The following is a 27,809-nucleotide window of genomic DNA, read 5'->3' as shown; positions in this document are numbered from 1 at the left end:
CTTCCGTTTCCTTCTCGCCGCTCTGGTGGCGGTGGCGGTGTACATGTTGCTCTCTATGCCCAGATAAGCCTAGCAAGGATAGGAGGAGGTCGCTCTGGGAGACCTTGCAAACAAAGCTGGAAACGGGAATCCACAAGGAGCCCCAGACCAAAATGTGAAGCCAAAGAGTCTGATGTTGAACACACGTAATTGGATTGCTAGGTGCATGTATAGGATGTGTCCAATCCTTCGAAAGGTAGGTAATAGCAATAGCACTTGGACTTATATACCGTTTCGTAGTGCTTTATTTATTTATTTAGTTAGTTTGTCACTCGTGTACAAGATAACAGGAATAGGAATAAACATGAATAAGAACACAAGAAATGAGTACAAATAAATAGGAGCAGTAGGACAGGGACGGTAGTGCGCTTATGGCACGCCCTCACAGACTTCTTAGGAATGGGGTGAGGTCAACAGTAGACAGTTTAAGATTAAAGCTATGGGGATTAGAGGAAGTAACAACAGAGTCAGGTAGAGCATTCCAGGCATTGACCACTCTGTTGCTGAAGCCGTAGTTTCTACAATCAAGTCTGGAGCCGTTTACTTTGAGTTTGTATCTATTGTTTGCCATTGCATTATTGAGGTTGAAGCTGAAGTAGTCGTTGACAGCTAGGACGTTGTAGCAGATAATTTTGTGTACTACGCTTAGGTCAGACCATAGGCAGCGTAAATACAATGAAAGAACACTTTGGTTTCTCTTTGGCTTTCTTTTAATCTTTTAATATCAATAGCTGTTAACATTTTTGTGTGATTGGGTTTTAAAATTATTTCTAGTATGTTTACTATTCATGACAGGACGCTATTTGTATAGTCTAAGGCCATGATGGTGAACCTATGGCATGCGTATCACAGATGGCATGCAAAACCCTCTTTGCGGGCACATGAGCCGTTGCCCCAGCACAGCTCCACTGTGCATGTGCACACACCTCTCACCAGCCAGCTAGTTTTTGGGTCTCTGTTAACGCATGCAGGGGGGATGAGGCATTTGTGGGAGACACATGCGTGGGGTGGGGCATGCGGGAGGGGGGTCATGCATGCATGCACGGAGGTTGCATGCGCATGTGGGGGGCAAGGGGGTCATGCATGCATGTGCAGGGTGCACCTGGGGGATCATGTGCACCTGGGAGTTGTGCACGCATTGCATTATAGAGGCTCATGTGCATGTTTTCATGCACACATGCACTTTCAGCACTCAGCAACAAAAAGATTAGCCGCTGGTCTAAGGAATCCATCTGTCTCATCAGTTGAATCATATTTCAACCTTTCATTGTTTTCCATCCGCATGCACAGTTTATGGGTGGTTTATATTTCACACTGGTTGTAGGATATGTTGTCATTACTATTCATGCAAGAAGAATAGTTGTAGCACGGGGGTGTCAAACTTGCAGCCCACTGGCTGGATGCCTCACGCACTGACCATGCCCACCCCGGTTTAGCAAAGGGGGAAAAGTCACAATATGTCATGTAACGACAATGCAACACTGCGAGTTTGACACCCCTATAGTAGAAATATCTATCTATAAGGCTTCCCCATTTCTGAACAGGATGAAGTGTTTCACATTACTGTACCAGGTAACATTAGCAGTGCAGGAGATTCAAGGAAATGAATTTTGTTCATTGGCACCATAAATCTTTTTTCTTTTAATAGGGAAATAAGTTTGCCCATTTAGGATAAAAATGACTTTTTCCTTGCTTTCCTAAATACAGTGATGCAAATAAAGGCAAATTCATCCATAATGATGGGTTATTAACATTCTTACTGGCATCACCAGAGCACTTTTTAAAGTCTTAACTGGAAAACTGGTTGGAAAGAGCACATACCCTTGTCTGTTTTGTCTTTTCTTTCCCTGCCCTCCTCTGAATCTATCAGAGCCCCTAGGTGGATTAGACTAGTGGATGGGTGGAGGTGGCTTTTGGCCAGGTTCATCGAGAACCCATGGTCCTTCAGGATTGTCATAGTGGTGTCTAGATCCCTTAGAGCCCCCTCAAAAGAGGATGACTGTATCAGCAGGTCATCTAAATAACATTGAATCCTGACCAAGACCTGTCTCAGATGCGCTGCCAGGGCAGCCATTATTTTGGTGAAAACTCGTGGGGTGGAAGACAGGCCGAAGGGCAAGGCCCGGTATTGGAAATGATGCCCTAGGTAGTAGAACCTGAGATACCTCCGGTGGTAACGAATGATTGAAATGTGTAGGTAGGCCTCTGTGAAGTCTATGGAAGTAAGGAAGTCCCCCTGCCTGATCCCCTCCAAGATGGAGTGGAGAGAGTGCATTTTGAACATCCTATAACAGAACAGCTGAACAGCTGTTCAGATGTTTCAGGTCAAGAATTGCCCTCCAGTCCCCTGATGCCTTGGGGATTACGAAAAGGATAGAGTAATGCCCCTGGCCTTGCTGGTCTAGAGGCACTGGCTGGATGTCTCGGATGTCCAGCAGGTGCTGTATGGCCTCCTGCATCAGTAATCTCCATGCCGGGTTATTTGAAACCGGGCAGATCCGGAAAAACTTTGGGGGGCTGGAAAGGAACTCCAGTGACAGGCCGTGTCTAATGATGTTCTACACCCACTTATCAGATGAGTGGTCCCAGTGATCAGCGAAGTACGCCAAGCGCCCCCCAATGGGAGGTGAATTGGGTTTAGAATGAGTTTTTGCAGAAGGAGTGCCCCCCCGCCTCCTCCGCCCCTCGAAAGGGTTGCTTCTGCTGCCTGCCTCTCTGGTGTCTATCTGAGTATCTCTGCCTGGCAGAACCCCTCCCTGGTATTGCCTGGCACCTGAGTACCGCCCCATCTGAGCCCCTGAAGGAATCCTGACCCCGGAAGGAGGGCCCAAATCTTGTCCCCGGGAGTAGGACCGTCTGGGGTAAGGCGCCGTCCTGAACTGTCCCTTCTTTGCAGCTGTGGCAGTCTTGTCCTTGTTCTCAACCAGGTAGGGGTCCAGAGCTGCCCCAAAAGGAGCAGATACCAGGTGCCACTTGTGGCATACGTCAACCTGCCACTGTCTCAGCCACAGCAACCTATGAGATGCGATGGCTGAAGTGATCGCCCTGGAGGCAAACCTGGCTGTGGACAAGGTGGTGTCCACCAAAAATTGGTTTGTTGCCACCAGTTTGTTGATGTCTTGGTGCGCTCTGACCTCAGTGATGGGGATACGTTGCTGCAGCTCCTGTAGCCAGAGTAAGGAGGACCGGTTGAAGAAGGAGGCGGTGGTGGCTGCCTTCACTGCCCAGGCAGCTGCTTGATGTCCCCTTTGGAGGGTGAGGTCCGCCTTCCTGTCCTCCATCTTCAGAGCCTCCTCTGGTTCCCCTGGCAGAGTAGTGGGGGTATGCAGAGCCAATACTGGAGCATCAATGGAGGGCTGAGATAGCACCTCGGCCATGTCCTGGTCCACATTGAAGAAAGTCTTGTCAGTGGATGTGTGCATGGGTCCTGCTGTGGGTGCTGCCCATTGGCGCTTGACCAACTCAAGAAAGGCCTTGGGGGTTGGCACTGTGTCGGTCTCAATGGCCTGCTCATCAAAGATGATTTCTGCAGAGAACCCCTGGTGTTGAGGTGGTGCTTCTGCTACTCTGTTTCCGAGCTTGGCAGCTGCCTTGGCCTTGAACAGGAGTGACATACAATGAGGGCTGGAACAACCCAGTGAAGGCCGGCTTAGGAGGAGGCATGCCTTCATCTTCAGATAGTTTATCCTCCCTAACTTCCCCATCTTCGCAATCCAGGTCACTGTCCTCTTGTGATGAGGCTGAGGAACTAGAGCTGTCTTCCCCCTCTAGTATCCTAGGAGAGGATGCCACTTGAGGCTGCATTTGTGGCTGCTGAAATGCCGCTGTCATGCATTGCTGGAAGGCCAACATCATTAGGTCCTGAAAATTGGGGACCCCTGTGGGGGGTTGCCAGCTGGCTGTGGGGGGGAAACCCAGAGGTGGTAGCCCTGTGGGCAGGGCTGAACCCAGGGAAGCTTATGTGGGAGGGATTGCCACCCCTGAAGAAGACCCCAAAGACCTGATGTGTCAATAGGGATTCTTGCTTGCAATGTGGGTGCCTCCCCTGTGGCCCCGCCTGTTGCAGGGACTCCAGGGGCCTTCCCTTTCTGTCCCAGGCCTGGGATGGACTTAAGGCCACTTGCCTTTTTGAAGAGCTGCCCCAGCTTCCGGTGCCTTCGCCTTTCATATTTAGAGGGTTTGGAAGGCTTGTGACCAGCTCCACCCTGGGGGAAAAGTGCTTTTTCTTGTCTCTAGCCTTTGTTCCCCCCTCCTCCTTCTGGGCAGCCTCTGGGGTGGTCACTAACCTTGGTTGATCCTCTGCCCCTCTGGTGGGGCTGCTGGCTGTTGCTGCAGGTACTTGGGTCCTGCAAGTCTCCTCATTGCCGCTGGGTGCCGCTATCTTGGAACACGTGGCTGCTCCCGGGTTCAAGATGGCGCCCACGTCAGGAGACAAAGGGTGCCTCTTTTAAGTCTCCTCTTCTGGTGGCTTGTGCTCCTAGGAGCTGCCACGCGCCTCTGCTGCCGGTTTTTCCTCCTTCTGCTTCTTCCTGGTGCCGCTAGAGGCTTGGCTCTGACCTTGGACCCCCTCCAATGAGGTGGGCCATGTGGACAATGACGCGGCTGCTCCGCGGCGTTTGGGAAGCCACGGTTCGCTGCTCGACCCTGCGGGGAGCAGTGGAGTGCTCCGGCGCCCAGCAGAGTTTCCACGGCAAGGCTCACCTTCTGGGTGGGGATCCAGCGCCACCCTCGCTTTCCGGTGGCCCGATTCATGACCCACGGCACTTGAGGAAGCTGCGGCTCGCCACTCAACCCTGTGGGGAGCGGCGGAGCGCTCCACGCCACCGGAGCCTCTGTGGCAGGGCTTGCCTTTGGAAGACTTGTGCCTTTTGTTTTCTGCTTGCCCAGCAGATTTCCTTTTCCAAGTGATACTTCTCTCACTCAGATACCTGGGCAGCATGCCGCCCCCAAGGGAGCTTTTGGCAGGCCTTTTTTGCAGCTCGCTTGTGGCTCCTGCTTTATGGAGATAAATTAATCCTCTTCTTTCTTTAAAATTCTTCCAAATTATTGGTGATCCAGGATGGCAAACCGTCCAGTTGAGGGACTGAGTTGATAACTGGGCAGTGCCTGGTGGACCAGGGGCATATCCCAAGAGCTTATCTGACTCAATCCAATCAACGAGAGGATAAGGTCAACCCCATCCTGGATACTCCTCCTTTCACTATGGAGAATGGTATAGTCCTCCTGCTTGAGCAGGGGGCTAGACTAGAAGACCTCCAAGATATCTTCTAGCTCATTCTATTGTATTCTAACTTGCAACTCCAGAAGCTTCAGTAACATCTAGATCAAATAGACTAAATAATAAAAGCTTGAGCTGAATCAAGAGAAAACTTCAAGATGTACTTTGAGGTAAAGCAAGCTTGTTTTTTAATACTTTAGAAGTTTTTTAAAAAGCTTCCTTATAACTGAATTGATTCAAAAATAATCATATATTATAAGAGGCCCAGTTTACCCATCAAATAGAATTGCCCACTATTTTAAACCTGGATTTCTCATAGTTTGAGTCTTTTATGTGTAAAAAAATCAAGCTATATATCTGTGACCCAATATTTTCAGTATGCACGTTAAATATAAAATATTAAATTATGAAATATAAATATTGAATGTCAACTAAGTACAAAGAGAGATATTCACATACTTGACAGAATTTAATTTGGGTCTAACAATAAATCTCACCTTGAGTTTAAAAAGGAGCATGGTACTAAACGTCTTAACGCTAAAGGGTGACGAATTTAGAATAAATGCCTAGCGATAAAACTAAAAGTGGGGAAATTAAATTCTTAAGAGGTAATTATAATTTATACAATGAAAATCTCACAGGATGACCTTGTTAGAGTAATTTATTCAGTGTCCTGTAAAAAAAATAACATATGAAAGAAGCATTGAAAGGCCTCTCAAAGAGTCAAGCATCTTTAGAATTAATTCATGTTAATCATGTCCTATCCCAAAGACTTAAAAAGAATTCTAGAACATTCTAGAATTCTGCCTTGTTTTTTGTTCTTTTTGTCTTCTCTGTGTTTTTGACTTTTTGATTTTTTCTTTTCCCACTGGTGTGGGCATGTGTTGTTTAAGTAACAAAATAAAAAAATTAATAAAAAAAGAATTCTAGAACAAATATCTGGAATTTCTTTGGATGAAAACAATGAATTTATTTTACACTTGCTTGTTGAGAAAACGTCTTGAAAATACTTACATAAAAGAGTCAAATACAATGTAAAAATTCCATGTATGTGACAAAATTACTGTTGTGCCCCAGTGGCATCTAATATAATTTATCCAATTAACAGAGTAATCAGATAGGAAAATAAAACTCATGAAGTGAGTTTAGGAATAGAAATGCTCAATAAGTGAAATACATTGTCTGCTTGTAGCAGGTCCTTGTGCGCAGCGGTCTCTTAGTGCAATTCCATCAAGTATTTTAGTATTTCTACTTAATGCAAGAGGTTCTAAAGCCAAATTAAAAGGAGGAGGAGGAATAGTATGGACCTTGATTTCAAATTAATGGCATGTGAATGCACCTATTAAATTGGCAAAAGATCAACTGGATATGAACCGGTCATCATTGTTTAAAATGAACTTTTAAGAAGGAGTAGTAATCATGCAAAATATTGTTTGGAATAGATAAAAGCTTTCAGTACAACTACTTCTTCATCAGGCATGAAATCTCCATAATATTTTTTTCTTTACTTTTTACAGAATTGGATCTAATCATGATTTTGCTAGAAGGCCCTCTGCACAGTCTGCCTCTGCATGAAGCAAGAGGCTGACCAAATGGCACACAGGAAAAAACCAAAGGACTCTCGAACTGCAGATGTGGCAGCCATGTTCTCGCACAGATTACTGTCTTGGCGCTGGCTATGCCGTTGGTCCAGCCCATTCCTGCAACTCCTTGTCTTGAGTGTCGTGACATTTGGTGTGATCGCTCCCTTCACTTGCCAAGACCTCCTGCATTCTTATTTCTACTTGCGTGGTTGGTACCTGAACTCAATGACCCAACGTTTTTTAAAGCAGAACCAAGAGGAGGGTTTGAGTGCTCTCCGTTACTTTGAGCGACTGCAGAATACATCAGAGAAGATGACCAAAGAGGCCTTGCAGCCATGGTTGCTGATTACCATCATTACTGTTCAAAGGAGCCCGGAACTCCACTATGTCCTTCAAGTAGCAGCTCACTTCCACCGTCTGCTCCACGAATGTGGCCCTTCTTGCCAGCACCATCAGCTCTTACTCTGCAATGTGGAAACAGATCCCAGCGACCACCAGGATGCTAAGCTGCTTGCCACTTTCTTTCCTGTGGTGAACCGCTTCAGTGGTCAGGAAAATTTGGATCTCTTTCCAAACCAATTTGAGAAGGAGAAGCAAGATTACACCTATTGCCTTGAGAAATCTCTTCAGCTGTATAGACCAGAATACGTCCTGTTGGTGGAAGATGATACCCTCCCAGAAGAGGAGTTCTTTCCAGTCCTCCATCACTTGTTACAGACACGATTCTCAAAGCCCCACCTCCGAGATGCTCTCTATATCAAACTGTACCATCCAGAGAGACTTCAACATTACATCAATCCAGAACCCATGAGGATCCTGGAATGGCTCGGATTAGGCATGTTTTCAGGATCCTTCTTGGGCTTTGTCTACTCCTGGGCATCCAGCCGCTCCAGCCTTAGTTGGTCCATTGTGTTGTTTTTCGCCCTGTACAGCATGCTGCTAGTAGAGCTGGTTGGGCGCCACTATCTCTTGGAGCTTCGACGCATAGCGCCATCCTTCTACAACATTATGCCTGTGACTGAATGCTGCACTCCGGCCATGGTGTTCTCTGCTTCTTCAGCACACCGTGCATTGGGTTACATGAAAGATGTTCAATGTCACCTAGGTTTTGCCAAAGATATTGCTCTTTATTCAATGCTTCGTATCAAGGGCGAGCATGCATTTGTGGTTGAGCCCAATCTGGTGAGACATGTGGGGTTGTTTTCCTCTGTCAGGATCAATGAAAAGCCAGAACTGCTTTGACTTTTCCATATTTCCTAAGGACTGAAACAGATGAGCAAAAGCTCAACCCAAGATATTTACCGAGCTTTGCTGAGCTAAATCATCTCCAGTTGCAAGCCGGGGATTGAATCAAATCAATTGATTACAGTCACTGATGTTCTCTAGAAGTAAGCTTGGAATTCAGTTTAGCATTCTATGTTAAAAAAAAAAAAAGTATGTAATAGCTCTAAATCAGCCTTCCACACAATGCCCTTCCAATGTGAAGTAGCAATTCCAAAAATTCCAGCCAATGTGACTGGTAGTAGTTTTGGCTTATGAATTCTAGGTTGTGAAAGCTAGCTCTGATTTATAGCTTACAGATAATGAACAAGAGTTCTTCAGTTTGGTAGAAATACCAGAGATGGTGCTTTAACTCTTCTGCATCAGCATATAAATAATTTTAAATAGTTCTTTTCCATAATCATGAAGCATTCACTGAAAAGAGAAACTATTTTTTAATTGCTTTAGTCTATTTTTCCTGAGCTGATGCATTTGAGATATGTTGGCTGCAAAATTACCAACACTACCCCTCGGTCTTCTGGAGGCTCAAGTCCTAAAAAATCAAAAACATGCCAACTTGGGAAAGACTGGTCTACATTCAAAAACAAATGATCATATTCAGTGAAGTGTTAGGACTGTCTTAATGTTTACTTCTTTCTTGTTTCGAATCTTTCATTTCTATCACTTTTAAGTATGCTTTTGTGCATACTTCCTGAATATATCTTCAAGAGCCCTTGCAAATGGCAAACTCTCCTTGCATGTAGAAACTTTTAAGTTAACAAGGTAAGATCACTCAATTTGAAGCGGCTAAAATGTTGGAGATAGCTGAATTGTGCAACATCCTAATCTGAGTTTATGTCAGAGTTGCCACGGCTAAGAAAATGAAAAAGGCCATTAGATTCAATGAAAAATCTAATGATGCTAATATTATGGACATAGCCATATCTGCAGAAGGTTTGATTGTGCTAAAGTGTGGCTCTTCCTTTGCCCTATCTATTCTTGTCCCTATATTAATTACCTGGCTGGTGTATCTTATACCAAATCACTCCATTAACAAATTTTTGGAATCCGCTGATCACCAGAAAAATCTCATACTCAAACCCTCCATCTACGATTTAGAACTGGACTGCCAATCACCAACTAATTTTTCTCTTACTAGTTTCTTACCATTTCTTTTCCATTTTGTTCCCCCAAGACAGGAAACCCTGGAAATATTTTCTACAACTGCCAATCCAATCTCTTGTTTTCTTTTGAAATGTACTGATGGTACTGTTTAAAAATCTAATGCGCACCATTCAAAACCATCCTAAAGGAAATGTAACGTTCTCATTTTTCTTCATTTCCTCTGCATTTGCTACCTCACATATAACACATATTGTTCTTTATTTAAAAAAAATACAAGTGCCTTACTTAGATGATACATTAACAATTTTATAGAGAAGCTTTTTCTTCCTCGTCCTCTAACTCTGGGAACCTGTGAGAAGAAGCATGGCTTTTTCCACCTTACCTGGAAAAAAAACTTGAACCAAGAAATGTATTTTTCTTTCCATGAGAATTCAATTGAAATGAATTAAAGAATAAATGCACCATCATCCATATACACGGTTCTCGGAAAAGTTGATGTATTGTTCCAAAGTTCTTGCTATTGTAATTTTAGAAAATGGGAAAAAAAAGATAGTAGTCAGGGGTTTCTACTGACATCTATGTAGAAAGAAACAATTCATGTTCCAAAAGTATCTCTGGGGGATCCAGTCAGAAGTATTACATAGCATAGCTAAGTAATATCCCTGATAAGTATCAATTTGTATAGTTGTTTATTTATTGAATTTCTATGCCACCCATCTCATTAATGCATTGACTCTATTAGTTATTTGATAACAAGTTTTTAGCTGCTGATTGCATGCACCCTCAGGAGCTTTTGACAAGCTTTCCTCCTGAGCACCCTCCCTGTTCATCGCTACATATACAAGTGGATAAAAGTTGACAGGCATGGCATTGATGGACAGCAAAAGAACACAACCTATCAAGTCAGCCCTACACACCTAGGACACAGAAAGTAGGTAGGGGCTGATCAGCAGGACCAGGCATCTGTGCTAGTGATAGTTTATGCCACTCTGGGCAGTACAGACAGAAAGCAGCCAACAGAAGCTGAGAAGATTCCACCCTCTACTGCCTGATCAGCTCATTTAGTGCCGAAGTACCACAAGTTGTGCAACTAGCAAAGAGTTAGTTGGGAGAAAATACGGTGCGCCACATCAATTTTGGTTCGGGTTTTGTGCTTTGGATTGGGGAGGAATGGAAGATGATATCAGGTGGTGTAGTATTCTTCAAGGCGGCTTCCTTGAATCAAAGTTAGATATGTAAATGTACCTGTAGCCTAAATTCTAAGCTGACTAGATAACACATGAGCTGCCCTGATTACATCAAAGAATCAGGTCTGTATCTGTGCTAGGTTTCTGAAACACACGCTTTCCTCCCCCACACAAGCATTGCCATTGTGCTGTGGATTTGTGCAATATACCCGCAGGACCTGTAATCATGCCAAGCTGTAACCAGAGGATGAATTAGATTCAGAGATTTTCTCCAGACTCTGCTTGTAGCTTCCCTCTGCGTGTAGCTGCTGGAATGATTTGTATCCTCCGTATGTTCTCTACCATTGAATTACAGCCATGCCCACAAGCAGCTCTTGAGCCTTGAAGTATAAGATTCAATGCAGCAGCTCAAAAAACACAACTTACATAAATGTAAGTCATTTATTTATTTTTAACAAGAGCATATTGGTGCTTTATAACTATTGATCCAAACTCATTTTTAGATATAGATATCCGGTGTGCAAGGGGGCAACTGATGAAATGTGCTTTGCAACACGAATATAGAAGAGAGGTGCTTGCATGCTGCCACCATAATGCAAATGTTAGCATTATCGTAGAAACAAATGATGTTTTCAAAATTTGATTGCAAGAATGGTGCAAAACTAAGATAAAACAATGCCTTGCCAAACTAAATGCACCAAATTAAGAATATTTTGGGTATGCCTTGTTCTACCACTTAAAGTAGCATATCACACCCCCACATATTGGGTCTTACCTAAATGTCTAGAGTTGTAATATATAATGGAAACTGCCCTAGCAGACCTTTCTCCTTTATGCTCATAAGATTTCATAAGCTTTGGTACTGAACAGATAAGGATACTTTATTTAGTAAATTTACAGGCAGCCTATCTTATATACATGACTGAGGCGCTCACAAATTGATTTTTTAAAATCATCTAAAATGACAAAACAACTATTTTTATTCAATTTCCACAAAGTTGTTTGAAATCTTGACCACTTAGCTCTACAGAATGTCAACGTTGTACAAGAGCAATATAGTGACTTCAGTTGCTATTGGAGATTAATGCAGTTGACCCAGTTGACAGAAGCAATAGAGTAGAGTCAAAGAGATGTGGCAACCATTTGGGAGTGATGCAAAAACCTTGCATGAAGGTGACCTGAAATAAAACTTTTTTTACCTCCTGTCTGGACAAATTCTCACTATGATTTGTCATGTGCGGGATTGCAGTAAATCAGTTCATAAGCATGGGGGAAGGGAAGAATCACATTTCTCAATGTACAACCTCTAGAAAAGTCTTAGAATGCTGAGATTCTTTATGAAATATACATGCTACCTGCCCTAGATTCTCAACATATTTAAAAATCAATTTTTCCAACTTCTTTTCAAAACTAAATCAAGCTAAGGACAAGAATGAAAATACTCCTGCTTCCGAAGTGAGGTGTGGGAGGAGTAACCAATGGGTATTAACCCAGCCCTTTTGCCTAGGAGACTGAGGTAATATTTTGAGGCCACACCTATGTTCCTCCTTCTGACCTCCCCAGATTAACCTCAGTCTCCGGCCTGAAAGGAGTGTTTCTCTGACTCTCCCTTCACTTCGAAGACTCAGGAGTTTTTTCCTACAGGATTTTTTCCACAGCAAAGCATTTTACCTTAGAGTTCTTCAGCTGCGTTTCACCCCTCTTCTGCCATGCTCAGCGCTGCTGGATTACAAGCCTCGCCGCTTGCCAGCGTCTGCGTGCGCCCCAGGCGACTGGACAGTCGCGTAAGAAGGAGGAAGCCTCCGCATCGCAGAGGCGACAGGAGCGACCGCGTGGCCTCCGAAGGGACCGATGACCAGCGAGGCCCGGGGATCCATCAAAGATCACCCCAACGCTCCCCAGCTCCAGGAGGAGGCTCGGACCGCAGATTGGCAGTCGGCATCTTGCCGCCGCCATCTTGAGCACATGAGTGAGCGCTTGATCAGCGTTCTGCTACGGAGGCCGAAAGCGCTCAAGAGGCACCAGAGAAGCCAGAAGAGGCTTCCTTTAGGACCTACTCCACCGGTGATCCGGGGAGGGCTCCAGAGCAGTGCCTGCCGGCAGTCCAGACCACAAATCAGCAGCAGAAGAACGAGGAAGCGGATTCAGGGGCAGAAGACTGAATCCAACCTTTTAAAGCCAGCTGCGGAAAGGAGGAGGTTGGTGATCACCTCAACTGTGAGTAAATGGCAGAGGTGGCAAGGAACAGGAATGCTAGGCCTAGAGCTCCAGGGGGTGTGGATCCGGACAAGGGGACCTCTGGGGGAGTCTCCCCGGCTCCCAGGGGGAGATCCCCAACTAGGAGGGACAAAGCCAAGGCCCCCAAGAAAGTAGCCCCTAGGAAGGAGGCTAGAATGACCAGGGGCTCGACCAGAAGATTCAGGGCTACCATCAGCCCTTCCCCCTCCAGGTCCCGATCTCCCCACAGTCCTGGATGAAGCCCGGGCAGCATCCCCTGGTTCCCCAAGGGGCTCAGGTAGAGGGCACAGCTCCCTATCACCCTCCCATCGCCTGCACGCCAAGCGGAGGCGAGGGCTGATCCATTTGGGCGCAGGGCTCCCAGTCCAGCGAGGCATCGGTTGGCTCCTCTATCTCCTGACCCCAGGGAATATCCTCAGCCACCAGAGCTCCAGTCTGCCTTACCTGAGCTCACCCATAGTTTTCAGGATATGCTAGCTAGGGCCTTAGCTCAAGTGATGGCCTCTGGGATAAGCCAGCAGCCTCAGAGCTCCAGGAGCAGAGGCCCCCAGGAGCATTCCAGGGCCCCCCAGGATCGCCCCAGTACATCGGCTGCCAGAGGGGCCAGTTCTCCCTCCCCCTCTACTGCAAGTGAGGCTTCCGATTTAGAAGAGGGAGAGTTAAAGGAAGTGGGGTTCTCTGAGGATGAGGAACCCTAGGCAGAGGACGACTCCACCGTCGCTGGCATTTTTCCCCTTCCTTGTTTAGCTCCTTGCTCCGCAAGGCAAATGCCACAGCAGATCTGGACCCCCCCACAGATCCTAAGCCTGTGTCTGAAACGCCTAGCACTAGCAAGGGCAAGAAGAAGGGGCCCTTCCATAGACCACCCGTGGCTAAGGAGGAGATCCCCACGCCAGAGATGTTTCTAGAGGTGCTCAAATCCCAGTGGGTGAAGCCAGGGTCCTTTCCCACTCCAGGGGGAAAGGGGAGGAAATTTTATAACCTTAACCCGACCTTTGCTCAAGCTCTCCAGGTTCCTGAGGTGGACAAGCCAATTGCCACCCTAGCCTCAGTGTCAGCAGTGATCACAGGCGACATCGCCAGCTGCCTCAAGGCAGAGAATAACAAGGTAGACATCGTGCTGCGCAAGACGTTCCAGGCCATAACATGGGCCATTAGGGCGGCTGCTTCGGCTTCTTTCTTTAACAGGTCGATGGTGCTGTGGTTGGAGCAGCTGAGGGACAGGCCTCAGAGGTTCGCTTGATGCAGGACATCTCCAAGATCCTGGCAGCCACGCAGTTCTCGGCGGACACCACACTGGACGCAGTTAAGTATGTGTCTTGGACAATGTCATCCTCAATGGCGTCTAGGCGCCTGTTGTGGTTACACCATTGGCAGGCAGAGTCCCGGATGAAGTGGCACCTAACAGGAGCAGACTACACCGGTGATAAGCTGTTTGGTACTGCGCTGGATCCTATCCTGGTGGAGGATAAGAACAAGCGAAAGGTCTTCCCAGCAACTACCAGACGCTCAGACTTCCAGCATGCACCATATCCCAGGAGATCCTCGTACAGGTCGTCTGACGTGGAGACCCAGAACCAGAGGTACCAGAACCCCAGGTCCCACAGGGAGGGGGATAGGCAGTTCCATAGGGACAGGTTCAGAGACCAGCAGCAGGGCAAGTGGCCCTTTCGAGAAGGAGGCAGCCGGCCCTTCCGCAGGTTCAAATGATCCGTCCATGGATCACCCTATTGGCGGTCGCCTCTCCCTTTTCGCGAATGCCTGGGAACAAGTCACCTCGCATGAGTGGGTCCTTCAGACTGTAAGTCTCGGGCTGCAGTTGGAGTTTCACTCACTCCCCCCCTAGTAGGTTCCGCACCTTCACCTCCTCCACAGATCCGGCCAAGCGGGCCCTGAAGGCCAAGGCCATCAAACACCTGTTAGAGATCAGGGCCATTGAAAGGGTCCCAGAGGGGGAGAAGGGCTCCGGTTTCTGGGCCAAGAGGGAGGAGTCCCCCTCACTGAAATGTGCCCAGAAGGGTTTCAGGTGCTCCACCAGCCGCGACACCAGTAAAGGGGTGGGGGAGTGGCAGTCATCATCCGAGAGTCACTAGTTCCTCATAGGATCCCTGCTCCGGAGACTGTCGGGTGTGAGTCCCTTCTGGTGAAGTTGGACCTTGGGGGTCAAGTGGGTTTGTTCTAACGTACCTACCTCCCAACAGCGTTACAACAGCCCTGCCTGTGCTCCTCGAGTCAGCCGAACTGGTGGTTGAGTTCCCCAGGATTATAGTGCTGGGGGATTTCAACCTGCCGTCACTCGGCGAACGCTCTGACGGAGCACAGGAGTTCATGGCTTCCATGACAGCCATGGACTTGACCCAGGTAATTCAGAGTCCAACTCATACAGCGGGTCACACGCTTGACCTCGTGTTTCTCTCGGAGCAGTGGAGACGTGATCTAGATTTGAAGGGCATTAAGATCTTGCCCTTGTCATGGTCAGATCACTTCCTACTGAGGCTTGACTTTCGGAAACCAATTCCCCACTGTTGGGAGGGGGAACCAATTAGGTGGTTCCGCCCCAGGTGCCTGATGGACCCTATGGGATTTCAGACAGCACTTGGTGAGATACCTGACTCTCTGGCCCACAGTCCGGCGGAGTCCTTGGTCACTGCTTGGAATATAGCGGCGGCGGAGGCTCTAAACCGGATTGTGCCTTTACGGCCTCTCCGCGGCAGTGGATCCAGGAGGGCTCCTTGGTTCATGCCCAAGGTCAATTCCCCCTTCCACAGGGCCCTAGAGATAGTACTGCAGGATTTCTGTCCCCAACCCTCCAGGGATAGGGAGAGATCCTGGCACAAATTGGACGTCAGAAGGGCCTTGCGCATTTACCTGAAGCGCATGGCCCCCTTTAGGCATTCGGAAGCCCTCTTTGTATCCTATCAGCCATCCACTCGAGGGGCCAGGGTCTCCCCGGCCACCATCAGCAGGTGGATTAGAGCGGCCATATCTCAGGCCTACGGGGCACGGGGACTTCAGGTCCCAGGGGGCATCATAGCGCACTCCACCAGAAGTGCGGCCACCTCAGCAGCCTGGTCCACCCAGGCACCCATAGAGGAGATATGCCGGGCTGCCGCCTGGTCTTCTCCCTCGCCTTTCATTAGGCATTACTGGCTAGAAATGTATGCCTCTGCGGAAGCTGCCTTCGGCAGGAGGGTATTACAGGGAGTCCTTGACTCTCCGGGGGGCTCAGGCCCATCAAATCCCTCCCAGGACATCTAGCTTTGGTATGTCCCATTGGTTACTCCTCCCACACCTCACTTCGGAAACTGGCAGTTGGACTTACCTGAACTGCATGTTTCGAAGAAGGGTGTGGGAGGAGTCCCCCCCCCCGGTGTAGAGCGCCCAGCGCCAAGGGGGCCTGAGTTAGCTCAATGGTTAAGCAATAGCCGATGTGTGTTGTGCTGTTCTTTGTCTGTCCTTCCTTTCAGGTGTTCTGCTACAATTCATCGGTTAATCTGGGGAGGTCAGAAGGAGGAACGTAAGTGTGGCCTCAAAAGATTACCTCAGTCTCCTAGGCAAAAGGGCTGGGTTAATACCCATTGGTTACTCCTCCCACACCCTTCTTCGAAACATGCAGTTCAGGTAAGTCCAACTGCCATTCTAGATTACCGATCCCAGGAATTCATAATCCTGAATAGAAAGCACAAACAGTCCAGACTGTTGGGTCTCAACATGGCCATATATTTCTCATGCCACATTTCTGTGGTGCCACTGTCTTCTATGACACTGTTTAAATTAATAAATAGTGCAAATGATAAAATACTTCCAGCTAAAAGCAACTATGAGTGGGGTCACTAAGATACATGAAGCTGAGGAGCCATGAATAAAAGGCGGGGGGGGGGGAAGACTCACGATTTCTGGTCTAGATAGCAGCAGGTCTTCAGATACATATGACAGACAAATGCAAGAATGAATTAAAACTGAAATCTATAACTGATATAAATTGTAGGAGGGAATCAAATTATAGGAGGGGATCAAGTGTTCCAATATCTCAGGGGTTGCCACAAAGAAGAGGGATTCAACTTATTCTCCAAGGCACCTGAGGGCAGAACAAGAAGCAATGGGTGGAAACTAATCAAGGAGAGAAGCAACTTAGAATTGAGGAGAAATTTCCTGACAGTTAGAACAATTAATCAGTGGAACACCTTGCCTCCAGAAGTTGTGAATGCCCCAATGCTGGAAGTCTTTAAGAAGATGTTGGATAGCTATTTGTCTGAAACAGTATAAGGTTTCCTGCCTAGGCAGGAGGTTGGACTAAAAGACCTCCAAGGTCCCTTCCAACTCTGCTATTGTATTGTATTAAATCAAGAGGAGAATGTTCTACATTGTGCAACTTTTTGAGAACCGTGATGGCCCAGTGGTTAGAATGCAGTATTGCAGACCATCTCTGCTGACTGCCAGGAGTTCAATTCTGACCAACTCAAGGTTGACTCGGCTTCCATTCTTTTGAGGTCAGTAAAATGAGAACCCAGATAGTTGGGGCCAATATGCTGACTCTGTAAACCACTTGAAGAGGGGTGTAAAGCACTGTGTCTTACTGATCAAAACTTCAGGGTCCCTTACTGTGTCTGGTGGCTAAAGTTCCTGCTTGTTTGTCTTTTCAACTTTGGAGAGAGAATGTCAGTGACTTAGCAAACATTGCATCTCTCAGAGAAAGAGCAGACTAGTGATCAAGGCCACCGAGAGATTGCATTAAAACTGAGACAATGTTGGTTTAACAAAATTCTTGAGCTTTCACCTTTCAGGACAACTAATCAAGTAAACCTCAGAGAGATTTTGCAGAGCCAACCACCAGCTATCTTTCATGCAATGAATGTAATGGATCCATTAAAAAAAACAAAAAAACTTTACTCTGAACTGCATCAGAATTGCATTTCCCCCAAAACATAGTGTAGCTGTGTGACATACCCTTTGTTAACATACCGTCAAATATGCACTCTCATCAAAAGGGCCCAAAAAGGTTGGCAATATATTAAACAACAGCAGGAGCATAGAGTCACTGAGATAAGAAGATATGGATGAAAAAAATGATAGAGAAGTTGAGGAATGAAAGATGTTATGCCTAAGGTAGGTGTGGCTTTGTGGGTGGGTGTGTGGGTATGTAAGTGAGTGTTATGTCCAAGCACCTGGTATGCCCAAATATGGGAGGGAGCATACTGCTTCCCTTTTGCCTTTCAGCTTCACCCTAGGAGCCTTCCAGGCAGGAAACCATTTTTTAGTGTTGCATTTTGTGCTGATAAATTAATAAAAGGAGACTAGTATAGATTTATGTCAAGCTATTTAGCTCTCATCAGCTAGCCATACCCTTATTGGGATTTGAACCTGGACTGTTTTTACATGCTAGGCAGTTGTATTAGCCACTAAGCCACAGGCTCGCCTCCCTTATCAGCTGAGCCAAGGAAATAAGTAAGTGTTATGTCAAAGCAACTGGTATGCCCAAATATGGGAGGGAGCATACTGCTAGGAGCCCTGCTCTGACTTCATTACCTGTGCTACCTACATGTAGCCACTAGGCTATTGTGGAAGAGATACACATCAGAACAAACTTTACAGCACTGGTCCTCAACCTTCAGTCTGCGGACCCCTAGTGGCTATGATGTCATAGGGGTGTCCACGAAGGCTTGAAGAAATCTTTTGATTTAAATCTTGAACTAAGTCTTGTTGGTCCGTGGCTATGATCCATGACCACAAAAGTTATTTAAAAGGGGTTCCAAGGCAGGGGTGGGCTTCAAAAATTTTAGCAAGGAGTTCTCTGCCAGTTGCTGGGTAGGCGTGGCCTAGTCAGCCTCCTGCACCACACCGGGGTGTGTGTGTGTGTTTGCTCTCCCCGGGCTCTGGAGGCTTTTCTTGAGCCTCTGGGAGTGCAAAAAAGAGCCACCTCAGGCTCTGGAGGCCCTTCCCAAATTACCGCTAAGCCCATTTTTTTGCTCTCCCTGAGCCTCCATGCGCGCCCTACACTTACTTGCATCCAAAATGGGCCACATGGGGACTCCTGGGAGGGGCAGGGTGGGGTGGGCGGGGCTCCGAACTGCACAGAATCTTAGCTAGAGATTTTTCAGAATACCTGCGAATCTCCAGCAGCCCACCCCTGGTCCAGGGTGAAGAAAAGGTTGAGAGAACCACTGCTTTACATCATAATAATTGGCCTGCCAAAATTGAAAAGGAAGAGATAAAACAGTGCTCCTTCTCATCAAAGACAGCTTGTTGTGGCACCAAGAGTCCAAGTTTCCTTGAAGGCACATGCAGACACTCAGGACTGCAATCCTCCCTAGCAGTAAGTTCCTACTAAATTCAGTGGGGTCTCCTTTTAAATGGCGAAAGCCAAATCTGTTCCTAATAAGCAACTGACTCAGAAGATCATTTAAAAGCGATTTACAGTGAAGAAAATGCAAGAGGAGAGTTGATTTGACAGGGTTAAAGTAACCTCCCCTTTGCACAGGCAATTAGTTACATGTAGTTAAACATATTAAATATTTGCATCCCATAAATATCACACATGTTCCTCTTGTTTATCATTTTAGCAATATTAAAAGCTAATCAACCTGAATATCATCCGAAAAGAGAGAAAATAAATTAAAGTAAAATACAAAGTAACTCTGTTAGTTAACAAATTACAAAACCCAGGTCATTTGCCCCTCAATGGTCCTTAGGGTGCTGACGGAGGCCACTTCTGCGTAGTCATTCATGAGGAATTCTCTCAAGTCTAAAAGAAAACAATATTTGCATAACATTTATGTGCACATTGAGAATAAATGAATGCAGTTCAAACAAACTGTTGAAAGAAATGTCCTTCTGGGTTCAGCTCCAAGTGGGGGAAAAGTAAGGTGACCAGATTTTCAGATTGGTAAAGAGGGACACCATTGACGGGAGGGGGGGGGGGCTTGATTAAAAATTTTATATTTTGTCAAAAGGTCACAAAAGGCGATTACATGACCCCAGGACACTGAAACCATCATAAATACGAATCTGTTGCCAACCATCAAAATTTTGATCACGTGACCATGAGGATACTGCAACGGTCGCTAAGTGTGAAAATGGTCACTAGGTGTGAAAAATGGTCATCAGTCACTTTTTTCATTGCCATTGTAACTTTGGTCACTAAATGAACTGTTTGAAAGTTAAGGCTAGCTTGCATTATAATGCCTTATGTGAGCTTACATTTTCAAGAGAGAGAAGCTAAACTTGTTAGAATTGAAATAGAAAAGAGTAGAGTAGAGTAGAGTAGAGTAGAATAGTTTATTAGCCAAGTATGATTGGACACACAAGGAATTTGTCTTTGGTAAATATGCTCTCAGTGTACATAAAGAAAAATAAAATAGTAGGATAGTGGGATCCTTGCTGCACCAAGCTCAGAAAGCAGGAGATCCCACCATCTCCCAAGCTGGGAGGAGGTGTGTGAGGTGGGATCCTAGGTGCACCAAGCTCTTTCTGAAAGAGGAGGTGTGTGAGGTGGGATCCTAGGTGCACCAAGCTCTTTCTGAAAGAGGAGGTGTGTGAGATGGGGGATCCTAAGTGCACCAAGCTCTTTCTGAAAGAGGAGGTGTGCGAGGTGGGATCCTAGGTGCACCAAGCTCTTTCTGAAAGAGGAGGTGTGCGAGGTGGGATCCTAGGTGCACCAAGATCTTTCTGAAAGAGGAGGTGTGTGAGGTGGGATCCTAGGTGCACCAAGCTCTTTCTGAAAGAGGAGGTGTGTGAGATGGGGGATCCTAAGTGCACCAAGCTCTTTCTGAAAGAGGAGGTGTGTGAGGTGGGATCCTAGGTGCACCAAGCTCTTTCTGAAAGAGGAGGTGTGTGAGGTGGGATCCTAGGCAGATGTCACACAAGGGCCCTTCAAACACTAAACATTATTTTTACTGGTGGGGAATTAAAACTCCCCTTTTCCTCAATGGGAAATCATATTCAGACAAAGAAAATTATTAAAATATCCTTTCCTTTCTGAAGCCTGGCTCTTTCTCTGCACCTATATTGGGAGGGGGGGAATAGGGGAAATGCAAGCAGCGAGGCCAGCCTGCCCCCTTCTTATCTCCCACCCACCCCCTTCCCAACGGGACAAGAAGATGGAGGGTTGGTCTTGCAAACGGGGATCAGCGCATTCGGCGCCTCCCCCTCCCCCAGGAGAAGCTCTGCAGTGGGACAGATGAATGGAGGGGGAGATCGCCCCTTCCTCCTCTGAGCCCCCAAAGCCCGTCTTCCCTGGCCTGCACCCCTGCGCCCAGGCTCCTTTGGGTTTGGGTGTAATCCGAATGGGTGGAGCAGGGGATCCCCGGGGCGGAGGCCTCCCGGTGCAGCAATGGTCTTCCGCAGCTCCGGAGCGAACCTTCGCCTTCCCCGCCCAGGATTGGAAGGCTGGAGGCCTCGGCAGCAGCCACCCCCACTCCCAGCCGGCCAACCCTCGCCCGTACCATGAGCTGCGGGACCCGTGCAGTTCCTCGCCTCCCCGACGCCATCCTGTGGGCGTGCGAGCACTGGGTGCGAGCGCTGAATGGCCGGCCGGCCCGGAAGGCTGCCAGCAGGGCTCAGCTGCCATTCAGCAACACATGTTTCGCTGAATGGCGGCCGAGTTCTAAACTGCGGGCATGACTTTGAAGGGCTGGATTGCCTTCTGCGCGGGCCGACGTGGAAGGCAAGCGGCAAGCCAGCACTTCAAAGTCATGCCGGCACTTTAGCGTGCCCCTCGGCCGCCATTCAGCGAAACATGTTTCGCTGAATGGCAGCCGAGTTCTAAACTGCCGGCATGACTTTGAAGTGCTGGATTGCCTTCTACGCGGGCCGACGTGGAAGGCAAGCAGCAAGCCAGCACTTCAAAGTCATGCCGGCACTTTAACGTGCCGGCACGCAGGGCTGGAGCGAGCGAGCGAGTGTGCTCCGTCCCGGTGAGTGCATGAGCGGAGCACTTTTCCAGCGCTCCTGTGCCTGGAGAGCTCAGTCTGCATATGAGCCCGGGATCCGCTGCTTGTGCTCCCTTGCTCCGCCCCGCCAACCCGCCTTCCCTATCTAGGGGCTCCTCCAGCAGAAGTAGCAGTCGTGTCAAACGCCGCTCTACCTTCCTCCGCGCTCTTCCCGCCTGGACGCCCAAAGCCTCCCAGCCCACCCGGCCCGGGCGAGTCAGCTGCAGTGCAGCAGGCAGCGATCCCACCACCATCCGCCCGCTCACTCGCCCCGCCCGTCACTTACTCTGAGTTCGGAGAAGAAGCAGCGGCCCCAGGTGGCTCTTTTCGCAGAGGCTTTCCCACGGCTTGTCAGGAAGTGGGGCTGGAAAAGTGAGCTCGCTCCCCCGCCCATCTGCCCGCTCACTCACTATGCTACCCTGCCCATGCGAGCGGCAGCGGATGGGCGGGGGAGCGAGTCGAAGAAGGCGCCAAAATTAAGTGGGATCTTTCGGGAATGGCCCGGGACGTGGGAAAAATTATGAGAAGGCATGCCTGTCCCGCCAAATGCGGGACGTCTGGTCACCCTAGGAAAAAGACACTGGAGACATGGAGGCTGCTTGGAAAGATGGTTTATTGTTGGACAGGGCCACATGGCTTGAGTCCCGAACAGAAAATGTGATCACATGCTTCAATGTTGATGGAGAAGAAGAGAAGGGCTGAGGAAGGGGCTTGCTAGGCTTTTTATACCCTGTTTAGTCCCACCTCTCTGTTTCCTGTTCCTTTGTAAGAAATGTATTCTGATTGGTTGTCAGACTCCCATGGTGCCATGCAGTGGGCTACTTTCTAGGCTGTTTTGAATCCATAGATGAGTTCTCAGATGCCATGTGAAGAGTTGAGTAATATCCCTTCCCCCTACAGGTGCAGTGGAGAAGTCTTTATTATGTAAAGTGGGCTAGCCTGGCCTTTTCAATGGCCTATTGACAAAGTGTGGATGGGCAGGAAGCTACAGGCAAGTATTCTGTCTTTTAAAGCATGTTTCTTTCTTTTCACATCCAGAGAAATATTCTGCCTTTTCAATATTTCCTAGGATATTTCATTTTTCTGGGAGGGGGCTGGATGATAACTTCCCACAATCCCTCCTTTTTTTTTCAAAACATGTGAGTGGAACGCACATGTTTTGACAAAAGATTAAAATTGGTCAGATCAGGGAGACTTAATTCTTCTGATGAAAAAGCATTGAGAGAGACAGCAGAAGGATCTCTTCAGTGGCTCCTAGATAGCTTTCAACCATGAAGGTCTAGCAACCAGGGAAAGAAATTTACAGTATCCAATTTTCCATGCCAATTAGTTTCAGATATCACTTTCTGTGAGCTTCCAGACAGGTTTCAAACAAGCAGAAATCCAAAATTATTCACAGCCATGCTTTCCCTTTAAGTTACAGGCTGCCCATTTTAAAAGGGATGGTTCTTGAACCTGCCCTGGCTCTTATTTTAGTGAGGCCAAATTGAGTTTAGATGGTGTGCAATCCAGGCTATCTAGTATTTGTAAAATTACACAGCCTGGGGACTCCTACTCATGAGAGCACCAGTGCAACATATCCTGCTTTACTGGGCAGTGTGGGTTTTTTGTCACAGTGAGGGCTTTGGGTTGTTTTTGGAGATCCTCTCTGCCAGCTCTTCAACTGGGGGAATTGCCTGAGGGGAATTGACCCTCCCCCATTGGAGTAAAAGGGAGAAATCACTATTTAGGCTTTTGTGCCAGGGCAAAAATCAAGCTAGGAAAAACTGTGTGTAGAGGAGATAGTGTCAATCTAATTCTGAATGGGCTCTCTCCCTCTCGCTCTTTGTGTGTGTGTGTGTGTGTGTGTAGCTGCTTCTATAATAGAGAAAATACAGACATTTGGGACAAAATAGCAGTTAGACTTATATACCGCTTCATAGGGCTTTCAGCCCTCTCTAAGCGGTTTACAGAGTCAGCATATTACCCCCAACAACAATCTGGGTCCTCATTTTACCCACCTTGAAAGGATGGAAGGCTGAGTCAACCCTGAGCCGGTGAGATTTGAACAGCCGAACTGCAGAAGTGCAGTCAGCTGAAGTAGCCTGCAGTGCTGCATTTAACCACTGCGCCACCTCGGCTCCATTTCCCTCCCACTAGACAGAAATCTAAGGTGTTCAAAATTGCTGTGCTAGCCATTCTCAAATACAATTCTTACATGAATACATTAAACTGATTACAATATAAATGAGACAAGAAAGAAACCTTACAATGAATTTCTGTGAAGGAAGCAAAGAAAGAAAACTTTAGGATCAATCTTCACCCGCCCCCATAGTCTTTACAGCTGTCTTCTGGGGATAGAAGAGAGTCTTTTGGTCTTTACTTCTCCATCTCAGGGTCCATTCTTTCATATCTGTTGGATAGCATTAGGCTTAGCTTGCTGGTAAGAGTGGTCAGTCAGGCTTGGTAGAGTCTGTCCCAGGCTTGACTAAGTTTTTTCCCCTCATGTCAGGTTTTATCAGGATGCAATCACCAGCAGCCAATTCAAGAGTTATGGTTTGAGCTAGCAGTCCTTTGTTTCTGAGGTGAAGAAAAGAGGAGAGGCCAAGTATACAGTTCTTTACAGACATATCTTTAGTCCCTACATGGTTTAGGACCTGGCTACCTGAGAGACCGCCTCCTGCCACTTACCTGCCAACGACCAACAAGATCGCACAGGTTGGGCCTCCTCCGGGTGCCGTCGACCAGACAATGCTGACTGGCGGCCCCCCGGGGGAGGGCCTTCTCTGTAGCTGCGCCGGCCCTGTGGAACGATCTACCTGTAGAGATCTGGACCCTTACCACCATCCGGCCTTCCGTAAAGCCACCAAGACCTGGCCTTTCCGGCAGGCCTGGGGCTGTTGATCAATATCCAGCCCCACTTAGACGGAATGCATGATGTGGAATTTTAATAATTGTTTTTTTTTTTTTTTAAATGTTTCCTTTTACCTTGCCTGTAAGCCGCCCAGAGTCCCAAGAGAGTGGGCGACATACAAATCTTATTAAACTAAACTAAACTAAACTCATGTTGTGGAATCTCACCCATTCTGTCCAAGTGGAAATCCAAACATTATTCCGGAAAGCAGACGATGTAAATTTCATGGAACATGACATTCCCACTGCTTCTATGATTGAAACACTTTTGTAGTAAGATGAGTAAATTTTCAAAAGGGACAACAACTTGTGTTGCAAACAAACAAACAAAATATCATAGGGTAGAGCACGTTGACTCATAAGCTTTTAAAAATGCATTCAGGTGTAAAAAAGGGAAGAAGAACAGCTTTAAAAAAATGCAATTAAAAAAAAGAGGTACTTTGAGTCAACTCTCCAAAATATTAGATTCCATTCAGATGGAAGCAAATTCTCATTAAGTATGTTAAAACATTTACAAATGTAAGCAAAATATCTCAAAATCATTTCTTTTTATAGGCTTAATTAAGCATTTTAAACCTCAAAAATTTCCAGAAGAAAAAAAAATCAAAATTGTATTCAGAGCAGAAAAGGAAATGTAATTGCATAACTTTTATAGATGAAAAGATCACAACAGTGAAAGGTAAAGGTGTATGAGCAGGTCACCCATGTACTCCAAATTTCTCAGAGAGATAGGAAAAAAGTGGTTAAAGTGAGCAGAAAAACTTCAGCCCCCCTTCAATGACCCAAAAGTCAGGAGGGAAAGAAGGGGGGGGGGAAATGCACAGAGGCATTCACGGGTATCTCTGGGGGCATTTCATACACACGCTCATTGTAAAATGAACAGACACTCACTCTCCCCACCTTTCCTGCTTCCCTCCAAAGAATGACCCAGAAGGAAGAAAGGGGGGGGGATTCACGCAGACAATCACAGGTCTCTGAATCTCTTCACTTAGCACTCCCTGGGGCATTGGGGACATATACATTCATACTGCAATCATGCTTGCTCATGCCAACCAATCATTATAACTATTTCAGGAAGCTTTTTCACAAGCCACCAAGATTCATTTTATTTTATTAGAGGATCTCACCCTCCCTTCAGGTTTGGAAATAATAACACATAGGCAAACACACACATACCATTAAACAACCTTGCAACTTACTATTTCTTTATATGAAAGGAAATCAAAGTATATTCATACCAACTTTTACCATTGACATATTCACATTTGCACTGCAATCAGACTGTGTAAATTAATTTCACATACAAAAAAAAATCCCATTTCATTATTTCTTCATACAAAGCAATTATTACAATTATTTCAGGGAGCTGTACATAAGCCAATAAGCTCCATTTTCTATTATTAAGGGATCTCAACTTCCCTCCAGGCCTGGGGGAGGTTCTGTCCCTTTAAATCTTCAATTTCCTTTACTTGGGGAACATGTGGCTCATTCTCCAAGCAGTGGGGAAACTCAGCGATTAAATCCTAACTACTCTCCCTCCCCCACAGCTTCAAGCCCAAGATTATTTATTTAGGTAGCTGGTCAAACATATCACCATCAATTCCATTCAATTCTACATGTTATTAGATGCACACCTAAGAATATTTTTTAACAGATTTTAAGGTATAGGGAAGGAAGGAAGGGAAAAAAAACTTCTCTGTACTCTGGGTTTTTTGGGGGGCGGGGCAACAAACTGAGCGAAGGCAATTTCTGCCAGTTTACTCTTTTATTTCATTGAACACTTTAAAATCCTTGTCTTTTGGATTGGAGACATCTTAGTTACAATTACCTTGAGGGTGCACAAAGACTTAGGCACACATTTACACAAGGACAAGGAGAAAATAAGAGGGGAAAAAAGAACTCTCAGGTTTTCACATCCTACATTCCCAGCACAAATCTGTTAAATTAGGGAAGGCACAAATCTTAACAAGCAAACCATGTGGTTACATAGCAGACAAAGAGACAAACAGACAAAAGAAAAAAGAAACCCCAACATTTTTCCCTTTTCTTTTACGTACCTTTATGTAGCCAAATTAGTTTTCCTGTATTATCTTTCAGCAAAGCCCATTTCTCACACGATTTCCTTGCCTTCATGTCTGCCAAGATAGGCATGTGCCTGGCGTCCCAGGCTTCTAGGAAATCTCCAAGGGATTTTCCCGTCACCCTCGAGCTAACGCTTCCCATGACCCATTACATGGAGGCTCACTTTGGCTTAGCCGGGTGACCACCGCCCCATAAGTTTTCAGAAAAAAAAGATTCTGGGAAGGACTTCAAATTCCCCAATGAAGTATTCGGTCCCTTCCTACCAGGGAATTTCCGCTGGGGTTTTACAGATCAAAAAGGTAATCTGCGGAGGACCTTTATCCCTTTACAGTTAGTACCTGCTTCTCTTTACATACAATGAGCTTTTTCTTTTTGCTTTCACAGGACAACAGCAACAACAACAAAATTTTCATTCATTTTTCCATCCATTTTCACACACACTCTCCTTTCCTAACAGAAGGTCCTGTGCTCTGGCCTGACCTAATACTTTCCAGGCTCTCTTGGTAAAACACACAAAGGAACCAAGGTCCAGCTGTGATCAGAAGGATCCCTCCCAGAGACCCTAGGGCGTGGGTGGCATACAAATGTCAATAAATGTCAATAAACTAAACATGCACACATACACACATCTCCCATGCTTTGCCATGCTTTAAATTAAATTTTAGAGAATTAAAATTTAGAGGTACTCACCTTCTTTCCAGGGAGCCTTTGAATTCAAACTCAAAACCCTTTAAAACTTAGATCCAATGGTTAACGCCAAGATAAAGTCCACCCACAGACTCAATGGGATCTGTGCCAGCATGGGAGGCTTATCTGGGCCATATCCATTGGTTAGGCTAGCTTGGAGTCCCATCTGGGTTGCCAATTGTTGAAAGAAATGTCCTTCTGGGTTCAGCTCCAAGTGGGGAAAAAGACACTGGAGACATGGAGGCTGCTTGGAAAGATGGTTTATTGTTGGACAGGGCCACATGGCTTGAGCCCCGAACAAAAAAGGTGATCACATACTTCAATGTTGATGGAGAAGAAGAGAAGGGCTGAGGGAGGGGTTTGCTAGGCTTTTTATACCCTGTTTAGTCCCACCTCTCTGTTTCCTGTTCCTGTGTAAGAAATGTATTGATTGGTTGTCAGACTCCCATGGGGCCATGCAGTGGGCTACTCTCTAGGCTGTTTTGAATCCATAGATGAGTTCTCAGATGCCATGTGGAGAGTTGAGTAATATCCCTTCCCCCTACAGGTGCAGTGGAGAAGTCTTTATTAT

At 46.6% G+C, this 27,809-nt stretch overlaps 1 protein-coding gene across 3 annotated transcripts; it reads left to right on the top strand.

Annotated features, from left to right (window-relative positions):
• The first annotated feature begins 9 nt into the window (after positions 1-9).
• On the top strand, positions 10-22,558 carry PGAP4 (post-GPI attachment to proteins GalNAc transferase 4). Of its 3 annotated transcripts, none has more exons than XR_015696747.1 (2): positions 10-235; positions 22,478-22,558. XR_015696747.1 is itself a non-coding variant. In XM_087716193.1 (2 exons), the coding sequence occupies exon 2, from the start codon at positions 6,829-6,831 to the stop codon at positions 8,080-8,082; it is 1,254 nt and encodes a 417-aa protein (XP_087572319.1). In that variant the 5' UTR covers positions 10-235; positions 6,775-6,828; the 3' UTR covers positions 8,083-9,698. The 3 variants fall into 3 exon arrangements, 2 of the variants coding, with proteins under 2 accessions (XP_087572319.1, XP_087572320.1); XM_087716193.1 differs by lacking the exon at positions 22,478-22,558 and adding an exon at positions 6,775-9,698; XM_087716194.1 differs by lacking the exons at positions 10-235; positions 22,478-22,558 and adding exons at positions 5,379-5,427; positions 6,775-9,698.
• The last annotated feature ends 5,251 nt before the right edge of the window (positions 22,559-27,809 follow it).

This window comes from Thamnophis sirtalis, unplaced genomic scaffold, assembly GCF_051295495.1.
Source record: "Thamnophis sirtalis isolate CommonGarterSnake01/CBP01778 unplaced genomic scaffold, rThaSir2_p1.2 scaffold_5, whole genome shotgun sequence".
NCBI classification, from domain to species: Eukaryota; Metazoa; Chordata; class Lepidosauria; order Squamata; family Natricidae; genus Thamnophis; species Thamnophis sirtalis.
This window is presented reverse-complemented; position numbering and strand designations above follow the sequence as displayed.

Bases quoted from the DNA above. Each gene is read 5' to 3' on its own strand.
- PGAP4 (XM_087716193.1), top strand. From the start codon at position 6,829: ATGAAGCAAGAGGCTGACCAAATGGCACACAGGAAAAAACCAAAGGAC.